At 43.7% G+C, this 12,411-nt stretch overlaps 1 protein-coding gene across 4 annotated transcripts in view; it reads right to left on the bottom strand.

Moving 5' to 3' along the window:
• KANSL1L (KAT8 regulatory NSL complex subunit 1 like) overlaps positions 1–12,411 on the bottom strand; it is a 113,352-nt gene that overhangs the window by 96,052 nt on the left and 4,889 nt on the right. For all 4 annotated transcript variants that reach the window (XR_002091650.2, XM_019491991.2, XM_019491990.2 and 1 more), the window contains exon 2: positions 4,288–5,420. Coding sequence is in view for 3 of the 4 variants with exons in the window: in XM_019491991.2 (XP_019347536.1) it covers positions 4,288–5,390 (1,103 nt within the window). In the remaining variant the exon portion in view is untranslated. The remainder of the gene's footprint in view (positions 1–4,287; positions 5,421–12,411) is intronic.

Raw genomic sequence — 12,411 nt, forward strand, 5'->3', positions numbered from 1 at the left:
GCAGGGGGACACTGCCACTGCTGCAAGCCTCCAGAGGTGAGGGGCTTCAGCTGGGGCAGTGTTCGCTCACTCTTCCCATTCTGCCAGTGCAAGCCCTGCAGCGAAGGTGGGCTGCATAGCTCAGAGCAGGTGCACCACAGGGAACACTGCTGCCACTGCAAGGCCCACACTTCACAAGGCTTGCAGCAGCAGTGTTTTTCCTGCTGCTCCCACTGAGAGCCCCACACCGAGGAGGCTCACACTAGGGACAGCATTTTATCCACAGCAAACCCCACAGCTAACAACACAGGCTGGCAGCTTGTAGTGCTCTCTTGCGCCTCATCAAACTGAGGGGCTCCCAGCCACAGGGGAGGCACTTGGCCACATATTCAATTCAACACAGATTGATGTTTTCAACACAGAACAAAGTTTTACACATTTTGGGGGGAATAACTTTGTAGTTTATTGCTTATTTTATAAAACCATTAATTGGTTAAAGGTGTAGCTACAAATTGTACCTACAACTTAAGGTAGGTACTGTTACCTGGTTAATCACATCCTAAGTGTAACGTGTAAGTGTAATCGCACCTTAACGGGGTCTCAGTAATCTCCAGCTCACGTTAAATGATACTTAAACTAATAGTAGCTGGACTGTCAGCTGGTGTTCGCTGAAAGCTGATTGTTGCTGTGCTTACATTAGTGATGTGGTGAGGAGGACTCAGGGTGTGCTCCTCAAGTGTGACTTCTGTAAACAATATGAACTAGACAAACTTTAAAACAGACAGGTAACTTCAACAAATTAAAGAAGATTGATGTGAAAGATGGACTGAAAGGATTAGAAACTGAAATACTTTCTACAAGGACAAAAAATATTCAGAATCCTACTCCTGAGTTGTAGATTATTCCCTCCCCTTTGAGAATCTGAGTTATTGTATAATCAGTTTTTCCTAGTAAATTCATATAATCATGACAAAAATCTCAGAGGCAGCATCATTACTCAAACATTCAGGAAGATCAGCTTTGAGAAAGAAGTATGTTGACTCTGGTATTCTGGAGAACATTTGGTGATGCTCCTTTTCTATTCAAAATTATTTCAAAGGGAGAATAACATTTATATATAGGCTCTACAGTGATAAAAAAAATTAGCCGGCAACTCAATGCATTTTGACTTGGTTTTTAATGTAGGATATAGCATTCTCATAATAGAAGAAAGAAAACTCAAACTCTCTTTTCCTTTTTTATTTTTTCTCTTCCATCTGCTTTCCAAACTCAACAATAGCAGACAAAAATGGCAGTATGATGCCATAACAGAATGGAACTACTACACTACTTTAAAGTTTTCACAATTCAAGCTAATAAATGAGTAATAAGGTGGATCCAGGCTTTTTCAGGAGCTGCTAAAATCCAGTGCGAATGCAAATGACAATTTCTACTCAATGTTGTGATTTTTCAAAGATCAGAGCAAGAGACAGAAAATTTTAAAATATTTATTAACACCAACAATAGAAATTGAAAAAAATACCATATGCCTCCTCACTAGAGGGCAAACTGACTAATCAGAGGTTCTTAGAGAAGATCAGGAACCCCATCAAAAATGTTGAAGCACAGCCCTGTATGAGAAAACAGGTCCAAACCTTAGGTGTCTCTGGATTCTGCCCAACCTGCAGTCCCTGGATTTTTCGTGGAAGCTTTGAGACTCTCCCCTTTTGCGTCAGTCTCTGACTAGCAAGTACCTAATAAATTTGAACACCTGCTCAGCTCCATTTAACCACAGAATAAGAAAAGGGAGCTTTCTGTCTCCCTCTCTCTAGAGCTTGCCTGACTGGCAGAAGTTTCCAATATTCTCCTCTACTTTGTCCCTGGCACCCTGCATGCTGCAAAGTGACAGACTGATGGTGTTATCTAAACATCTTGCCTCCATTTTCTCATCCCTGCTTATAATTCAATACCTCTCTCTGTTGTAGTTCAGACATCCAAAGCCACAGCAGCACGAAATCAACACACTTCTTGTCAATTTACAACAGCGGAGAGTTTCATAGATGTTAGGGTCGGAAGGGACCTCAATAGATCATCGAGTCCGACCCCCTGCATAAGCAGGAAAGAGTGCTGGGTCTAGATGATCCCAGCTAGATACTCATCTAACCTCCTCTTGAAGACCCCCAGTGTAGGGGAGAGCACCACCTCCCTTGGGAGCCCGTTCCAGACCTTGGCCACTCGAACTGTGAAGAAGTTCTTCCTAATGTCCAGTCTAAATCTGCTCTCTGTTAGCTTGTGGCCATTGTTTCTTGTAACCCCCGGGGGCGCCTTGGTGAATAAATACTCACCAATTCCCTTCTGTGCCCCTGTGATGAACTTATAGGCAGCCACAAGGTCGCCTCTCAACCTTCTCTTGCGGAGGCTGAAAAGGGCCAGTTTCTCTAGTCTCTCCTCGTAGGGCTTGGTCTGCAGGCCCTTAACCATACGAGTGACCCTTCTCTGGACCCTCTCCAGGTTATCTGCATCCTTCTTGAAGTGTGGCACCCAGAATTGCACGCAGTACTCCAACTGTGGTCTGACCAGCGCCCAATAGAGGGGAAATATCACCTCCTTGGACCTATTCGTCATGCATCTGCTGATGCACGATAAAGTGCCATTGGCTTTTTTGATGGCTATCCACCCCAGAGGGCCCCTAAAAATTTAGCCTCAATTTAGCCAAAACTCAGTAAGTGGTCCTCTGCCCAAAATAATTGCCCGCCCCTTGCCCTAAACCCAGAAATTAGGAAACTTAGTAGACTGAAGTCCCTCCCTAGAGAATGACAAACTCAACAGGCTACAGGTTGGCTTAGGTAATGACACTGTTCTTCTTTCTGAAGACATGCCACTACAGAAAAGTATTCAATGTTCGTTAGGTCAGAGATAGGATGCAGAGAGAGTTCTTATTGTGAAACTGAGAGGTGCAGTAAACTCTGCTGCCTCTTGGAAAAAGGTATCTGTAACAATGAAAGAAATCTTGATGTCCGTACAGAGACTTAGGAAGAAAATATACTACCTAAAAGGGGATTGATGTAATCTTTGTAATACTATGAAACTTTTAAGCTTTGAACTCTCCAGAAATTAAATGGCTTCAATCCCCACCAGAAGAAGTTTTCTTCTTGCCACAGAGGAGTGAATTGCAAGGCTTTAACATGGATTAACTGTTATTAAATCAAATAAGTTAATGTCTTTGTTTTATATTTGCCAAAATTCTTTTGTTTACACAACCGTCACTTAAGTTATTCTAAATATATACTGGTATTTAAGAACTGTACCAATCCTGCAGATCAGGGGTGCTCAACCTCTAGCTGCCCATGGGTCTGAAAAATTGGCAGCAGGGGAACGGTGGCAGTATTAATTGGCCGCTCCCCAAATTTCTGAACGCATGGAGAGCCCTGTAGGCTAGATAATATGCACTAGATTGCGCCAACATATGAAGCCAGGCCAGCATGTGACTGTATCCTAGCATGTGGCCACATCTGGGTGCATGGGGCCCGCCCCCACACACCAGCCCTGTGTGGGACCCAGCCCACATGACACATGCATCCTGTAGGGCCAAAAGTTTGGACGGCACTGTTGTAGATACTCTGCCTAACATATTAAATAGGTGGAACAAGAGTGCAAAATTTGGATCTCTGTAAACCAGGGGTGCCCTGGGCCAGATCTGGACCAGATCCAGCCCTTGGCATGAGGAAGCAGCAGCAGCAATGGCAGTTCAGGCTCTCACCCAGGGCAAACTGAGGTGGCTACAACCCTGCCATGTGCCCTGTGCCAGAGCTGGAGCTACCACCACTGTAGACCCTGTACCACGACAGCAGCTCTAGCTCCAGCTCCACCTCCAACACAAGGTATGTGATAAGGGCTGGTGGCTGTGATAGGGCCACAGCAATAAAGACAAAGTGGCTGAAGGATAACTGTGGTTGGATTGGCCCTCACTCATCCTCCTGTCACTAATCAACACATACACTGAGGCCTGAGGGTCCCAGATTCTGCAGCAGCCCATGCCCCCACAACTTCCAGTGGCTTTCCAGCAGTCCCACAAGACTGACAGGGTAGCTCCACATGTTTGATAACCCTAGTGTAAACTGTATTCTAATACAATCAATTTCCTTCAATGTTCAACTTACGTAAGTTCCGACTTAGGGCCGAGCCCTGTCAAGTCTTGCTCACATGAGTAGTTCCACTAATTTCAGGAAGGCTATTCATATGAGAAAGAATTTGCAGGTTTGGACTTTTTAATTCCCAGATTTGTAACACCTGTTAAATACAAAAGTCTAGCAATAATATAACACTTACGCTTCCATCGTTTTCTTGACAGTCTGTTCATCACAATCTTCATCTGAGCTGCTGCTGCAAGTTGCATCAGAATCCAGATCTTTCTCCACACGAGACAGCAGCCCTGAAGCAGAGAGTGCAACCTCCCCGACTTCACCAGGTGCAACACAAAATCCATTGTGTGTGTTGTTACTTGAATCATTTTCCAAGTTAGCGGTACTGTTTTCTGTCTTATTTTCAGTGCATCCAAGGGAGATACCATCCAACAATTTGGCTGAGTCATTAAAAAACTTCACTTTTTGTAGCTGAAGTTTCACCAAGCATTTCAGCTGCTGGTCACAGTGTTTGACAACATGTTTTGCCAGGAGCATTTGTAACCGTTTCTGAGTTCTTTTGGTCCGGCTGAACAGAACTTGCTGCTTACTCACACACTGAAGGAAACGAGCATTCAACGCCTCTTCTTTACTAGTGGCAGAGCAGCCCAAAACTGCTTCCAAAGGATTATGCAGAACTTGGTGCGCTACAGGCCCTTTTTCTGTCTCTGTGTGTATTGCTAAAGCTTTACCCAAAAAGCCATTCGTCCAGAACCATTTCCCATTTGGAAACTGCATTTCTTCTGCGTTACCAGATTCAGTTACATTTGAATCCAACAGTCTCTGTATTTTTTCCAAACTCTGGGTCATGGTCTCTGATAAAGTTTCCCCTTTCACCTGTTCTTCTGCTTCTAAATTACTAATTTGGCTGCATGTTGTGGCAACACCGTTATGTAACGGATTTTTCACCTTGGAGCACGTGTGTTCTCCCAATTTCCATTGCTTACCGTTTTTGCTGTTTAATGCAGAATTTGTGCTCATTAGCAAGACAGACTGATAATGTTTGGAAGACTGTGGAGAACCAAAATGCTTTACACTGAAGATATCTTTATTGTAGTTGGGTTCAGTGGTGGGAAACCCTAGGACTGAGCAAGTAATCTGTGTGATTGAATCCTCTTTTAGCTTCTCTTCCACTGCTCTGGGATTTTCCATGCACAAAGTTGTATCAGACTCCATAGCTCTAGAGGACAAAGAAGGTGACAAGTGGATACCATGACTTTTTGTTGCTGCCTCTCTGAGGGCTGGTGTCATTATAGCTACCGAAGGTAGTTTACAGCAAACCTGAAAATAACATGGGCCATGTAAATTGTCTCATTTTAATGACATTATGCATACAAAAGACCATTCCAAATTATTTTAAAACTTATTTTAAGACTATCCCACAAATATAAATTCTCCTGAAGACTAAGGCCAGCCAGGTCCTCAAAGAGTCAAACAAGATCCTTTTATAAATTAACACAGAGGGGTTGTTTGTTGTGCAACAAAAGGCTTCTCCCTCCTGTGGGAGCAAAATGTGCAGACTCTGCAGTATTTCCAATTTTACCCACCTGAGAAATAAGATTATCAAGTTCAAGGCTGAAATTCAAGTGTTACCTACCTTAGTCCAAAATGAAGAACCGAATCATGTTAAACTCAAATGAACTGGCAAACCAGATCTGGATTATGGGCTTTCCTGTATAACCCAACTCTGGATCCCACCCACAGGGTTTCTTGCCATGGCTCCCAGAGCCATCATGTTGGCACCAGCAACCAAGATATTAACGCAGCCACCACTCATCCCCTCATCTCTGGCCCCGTCGCTTGCTGCTGACTAGTGGGGAGGCAAAAGCTGTGGCATACTTTATTTAAAACCGTGGTTTTTGCTTTCCTTTGCAAACAGTGTGGCCGGCAGGCCTCTCTGTTAATCGGGGGGGGACACAGCAAAGTAAAAAAATTTAAAGGAGCTACTGCAGGAGGCACTTCCTCCACAATTTAGAGATCCCTACATATAGATGACTATCCAAGGGAAAGGGAAACTAGGCAGCAGTCAACACGAGGGATAAATATAATGTTTTTTGCACCTTAAAAGCAATGTAACTGTAAATGGGGCACTGTCCAAAGTAAGCTGGATGTATGGCCTAACCTGCTGCAACAAAAAAAAAAGAGAGTAAAAAGATAAAGGTCTGTGAAAGACTTTCCCTGTTGAAGCCATAAAGCCCACCAGGAGCAAAGGCAGACAAGGTTCTTTGGGTAAACCTGATATCTTTTATCAGACCAACTCAAATATTTGACCTAATGGTCTAATAAAAGATATCAGGTTTACCCACAGAACCTTGTCCACCTATGTCCTTAGATCAATACAAATACAAACTATTAGGGGTGTGCGAAGCAGGCAGTAATCAATTCGGATTCGGCCTGATTTGGGGGACAGCGATTCAATTCTCGGATTTGGATCGCTGTCCCGATTTGATTCGGCCGAATCTGAAGATTCAATTCTGATTTGGAGAATCAGCAATTCGGCCATAGGCACAGCTTCATATCTTTTTTCTGGGTACCTCAAGATACCAGGCGTGGCTCATGAATGCTGAGAAGGTGGTGTGGATGGAGCGTCCCACGGGAGCGCGGGGGGGGGGAGGTCCACCGCTGAGCACACAGGGGACTCTCCCATGCTCCTGTGGGACGCTCCATCCGCCCCACCATCTCAGCATTCATTAGCTGCACCTGGTACCTCGAGGTACGTAGAAAAAACATATAAAGCTGTGTCTATGGCCGAATCATCAAATCTCTCCTAATCAAATTGGAGACTTGATTCAATTCAGAAAGATTAATGGGTCTCCCAATTTGATTCAGATTTGGAGATTCAGGTGCCAAATCAGGCCAAATCTCCCCTGAATCCAATCAGTGACCCAAGCTTTGCACAGCCCTACAACCTATACCCTTACAACAGAAGCAAAAGTATCTTCCAGGGCACGTCTACATGAACCATTAACATGCAGCAATAAACTGCAGAGCTTACTGCTCCAATTTACTGCTCCCGGGCGCACAGTTTACACATGTGCCTAGACTACAGCACACTAAGCTGGGTTGTGGCAGCCCCAGTTGACAGGGAGTCAGCCTGCCAGCCCGGGGCTGCTCTGACCTGGCTCAGTGCACTATGGAGGGGCTGGCTGGGGCACAAGGGTGCTTCAGTGTGGGGCTAGCCAGCAGGCAGACCTCACATTGAAGTACCCTCATGCCCCAGCCAACTGGCTCAGCATCTAAACGTGTGCTGCTGAGCACAACAAAAAAACCCAAACTCTGCAGCAGGGTAGGCTTTGTGTTTACAAGTCCTAGCCTGCTGTGCCCTAGTAGTGATGTACGTGCCCTAATTAGTTTCACGTGCCTTAATAGTGGTGCATGTGAAGATGCTGCAACATTTACTGTGCAATTAATTAGTCAACTGTGCAGTAAACGTCTCATATAGATGTGCCCCAAGAGAGTTAAGAAGTTCTTCATGCTAGGTATTTTCCCAGCTAGGCAATTACTAAGCTGCCACGCACTTTCATCAGCAATGGCAGTCCCTTGATGCGAGGATGAGTCTTAAAACAAGAGAGACTATTTCAAGCTTGAAGTCTTAGATAAGCTGAGATCACACAATGAAATCTACCATTTGGCTTTTTACACTTAAATATTGAGCATTTGTGGTTTGTACAGTGCTTAATATAATTAGACTTGATCAGATGCTACCACAATAGAAATAATATTAAAATACAGTGTTCATTTTTAACAAACAGGACACTGTGGTCTATAGCTATTGTTACGTCAGTACAACCACTGTTCTCTCCTCTATCATTTGGGACTTAGGTGTCCTAAATCAGAACTCAGTCAGGCCCTGAATCTCCGGACTAGACAACATCTTCACTGACTGGATGAGATGCAGTTTTAAAGTCATCATTTTTACAATACCAAATTCTTTTTAACACAGCATGGGACTGGCAGTTCCTCTAACTTGGAGAGGGCAAGGGCTGGATTTTCCCCACACATGCATGTGAAATAACCTTAATAAGCAGCAATGATTAGAAAGAGTTGCTAACATTTAAAGCAGGGGAGGGGAAGACATCAGGTCTCCTGCAGGGTTTATAATGTCTCTATTGGGGTTATTATAGCACCAAAAGAGCTATTATAATATTATAATACACTTGAACTTCTTGGAGCTCTCAGCAGAGCATATCTTAAAGCAGAGAACATATCTAAAAGCAGGGGTGGGCAAAATGTGGCCCGCAGGCCAGATGCAGCCCACCAGGCCATCCAGCCCACGGAGCACGTAAAAAATTTAGAAAATTAATATTTATCTGCCCCTGGCTGCCTGTCATGTGGGCCTCGATGGCTTACCAAAACTCAGTAAGTGGCCCTTCGCCTGAAAGAATTGCTCACCCCTGTCTTAAAGGGATGTGGCTGGCTTGAAATCTAGACATTTTTAATGATGCTTTTAAAGTGGTTTCATATATTATCTCACCAGAATTTGTTTAAAGTAGCAATAATGTACATTATTCCTCTGTTGCTGTGAAAGCCTGCATGAACAGAAATTGATGTCATACAAAGAAATGTCAAATGTACAAAGTAAACAAATGGAAAGGATAGAGATAATTATGTTATATCTACCCTACACAACCTCAGGGTCTTTTTGTAACAATGGCAGTAAATAATTTTTACACAAAAAAGTTGTTTAAAGCTGATCATGTCCCTTTAAACACCATATACTCCTCTGGTTTTGCTGTGAGCTTCTGAAATTCAACAAGCAGAATTTGCACACTGTAAACAACTTGGAAAATAAATTATTTTCAATTTAATCCATCGACTTTCAACAAAGTAGTAGAAAGCATTATTCTTGGTGGAGGACAAAGCATTAAACTAAACAGGAGTTCCTAAAACAAATTGTTTGAGTTACATTGTAACTAAAAATAAATGATAAAACCCTTTCCAAAGGGGAAAGATCTTGACCAGCACCTTGCCCAGTAACTTTTCCATACTTTACAAAATGTTTTCATTCCACAGACTGTCAGCTGAAACACTCCACAGGAACACAGGACTTGAAGAGGTCTCCGAAGGCAGAGTCCCCTTTCCTGTAGCTGACAGGTAGCTGCTAAGGCTTTGACTCTGGCCTCAACCTGAGCACATGGTTACTCTAGCCCTGGCCCAGCCCAGCAGCAGCTCCTGCACAGCTCCAGGGCGCATAGCAGTCACTCAATAAAACTGCTGCATGACCAGGGCCAGAGCAACCACATGCTCTAGCCAGAGGATAAGAGGTAAGCAGAGGTCAAGTGTTGGGGAGGGGGAAGGAAGGGGGTAGGTGCTGAGCACAGGCTAACCACCAGGGGAGGGGAGAGAATGGGGAAGCGGGGCCAAGTGATGAGGAAACGGGCAGCAAGGAGCAAGAGTCAGGCCACTTGACTCCTCTGCCACTGATCTTCCCGCTGCCTGCCTTCCCAATGCTGCTTTCCCCACTGCAGCAGTACGGGTGATTATTTTATGAAAACCCTCCAATAATTAGGTTCTATACATGAAAAAGTATAAAAAATTTATAAATTTTCTATGTATAGAACCTAATTATTGAATGGGTGTCTTAAATTCAGGGCTGTCTTGGATTCAGGTAAATATGGTAATGTATGCTCAAAGAGGGCTTTTACTGCAGCAGAAGGCAAATTCTGCTAATCTGACCTGCAGTAAAAGCCATTTCTTGATATGACAGTTGGTAATCAGTCTGACCACGAATGCATGACCCAGGCAGATAACTTAAGAGGTTTCTAGGCAGTTGTATGAGCATCAGCAGCCCTCTACCAAACTTCCAGCTCTAGTCATAGCTAGTATCCAGCATTTACAAAAAAAGGCCAAAAATCCCACCAAAATCCCTTCCAAAAGCCAAAGGCAACCAGCAGAAGCCCTAAAGCATGGAATTACTACTACACAGAGATTAAATTTTGTTTCAACCTCATTCTGGCTGGCTGGATAACCAAATTCCTGAATCCTCATCTCATCCATGGTGACTACTGCTCCAAGAAACCCCCTATCCTATTATAGTTATCCCTTCCATGAACTTGTCAAGCTCCATCTTGAAACAATTCAAGTTAATTGCCCCAACTACTTAACATATATTTTAGTTCTGATGTTGCCAAAGGCTTAAGAGTTAAAAAAACAGAATACTTCCAAACTAGACTGTGGGGTTTAACATGTCTATAACATACACTGAAAATAAAAAGAGAATGTTGTTACTGAAATAGGAGTGAAGCAAAATATCAACCACAACACAAAACTTTTTTGAGCAAAATTGTGAGCTGAACAAAAAAAATGCACATTTTTCCTGTTGACAAGTTTGGGGTTTTTTGTTCCATTCTGGCAGCAGTAAAAATAATTTCACTCCACCTTCTTTGGAAGTAAATCTCTAGAGCCAAAACTTTTGCCTTTACAAAATAAATAAATAAACCAAAAAGTGCAACATGGAACTTATGAAAAGGTTGAAATCTTGCACTGAGAAATGTTTTGGTTTCACAGATAAAGCACTTTTTCCCATTGTCTAGTATTTTAAACTAGAACAACAGAAATGCTACTAAACTGGCAAATAGTTCAACTCCAGATCATTAAAATAACCTTGTAAATGATCTATTTTGCAGATTTTAGAACTGGATTTAAAATAAACAAACCAATCAACAAACAAAAAAGTAAAAAGAACAAAACTCAGGGCATTTCTTAAGGAAATAAATACCATACTTGCACAACAGAGCAGCCAATATTTACTGACTCTAAGCTTATCCTCACTAAAGCCTTAATTACATAGTAGGATGTAGCCAGGATTTCTGATTTTATGCAAAGCACAAAATGCTCCTTCTGAGCCACACAAATCTATGTCCTTGAAATAAACATTTTTTTTTAATTATCTTTTTGTAAGTTGACGACTAATACTGTCTCTATCCAAATCCAAAACAACATCAAATATAAGTTGACCCCACTACAGTGAATTTCTATACACTGGAAGTTTATGAATGTATTATGATTTTCCATGTATAGAATCTAATTATTGGAGGGTTATCTTAATTTACCACCCACCTGCAGCAGGGAAAGTTGCAGCAGGGAAACAAGCCTCAGGGGCAAGCAGACTGGTACTATCATAAATTGCCATTACAGCAAATATTGCTTAGCAGAGACAAGCAACATAGTTAAAGAGCTACAAGGCCTAGGCTGCAAATTGCAGGCAATAAGATACCCAAACTGTTGATTCAGCGAATGAGCAGTTCCTGGGCACTATCTGCAGACAGCCAAATCAGGTGACCAGAGAGGGGAGGAGCCAGGGGCTATATAAACCTAGCCCAGGACTAGCAGAAACAGTCTGGTCCAGGTCTCATGAGTGAAGGAGCTTTGTAGGTAAGAGTGTATAGGGAGACAAGTTGTATATTGTTTCTGCCTTACAGTATATTAACTGGAGATTTGGGTTGTTGCTGTAGAATTGGTTGGATACCACAAGGGTGAATGGTAGGCAGTCAGTGCTCAAGCCATACAAGGGTCAGGGATCCAGTGGGCTAAAGGCAGCAAGGAAGTAGTTCTGAAAAGGTTAGGGACTTGGTAGGCTGAAAGTAACAAGAAAGCAAGCTTGCAAGAGATAGAGACTTAGTGGGGGCTGGGGCCAGAGGGCTAGAGGCTAGGATCAGGGCCATTAAGACCATTACTGCCAGCAAGGAATAACTGGTGCCCACAACTTGGCTAGAGCCAGTGCGCGAGGAGCAGAGACAGAGAAAATACCTTCTTCAGGCAGGGACTGGGGCCAGGCCACAGCCAGGAGTAGAGCATCCAAGGCTTATGTTGGTCTCCAAAGGCTGCTTCCTATATTTCTATTAATTGGACATCAAGGCGTGCCAAGCAAGCATAGGGCTGTGGCTCAAAACACCAGTGAGGCAGGACAATATCAGTATCAGTACCCCACAGTATCAGAGGGGGTACCATGGCCCACCTCTGGAAGTGGACTCTATTCTACACCCCACCCCTCCTCCTGGTACCTGGTCCCCACTGCTGCCTGCACCTTCTACAGTTCCTGCAGCCTCTGCATTCCCTGTTTACTGCCTGCCCCCTTCTTCCCTGCTGCTGCCACTTAGCCTCAGTCACAGCACAGCTCCAGCTCAGTCATGGTATCCTGCCCAGCCAGGTGGCTACAACTGTGGCTGTAGCAGCAGTGGCTTTGGCCCTGCCACTGGGTTGGGGGCAGGAACCACCATGTGCTCCATGGCCTTGAACAAAGGGAAATAAGGGTGTGGGGAGCAGGCACAGG

The sequence above is a fragment of the Alligator mississippiensis genome, chromosome 4 (genome assembly GCF_030867095.1).
Source record: "Alligator mississippiensis isolate rAllMis1 chromosome 4, rAllMis1, whole genome shotgun sequence".
NCBI lineage: Eukaryota > Metazoa > Chordata > Crocodylia > Alligatoridae > Alligator > Alligator mississippiensis.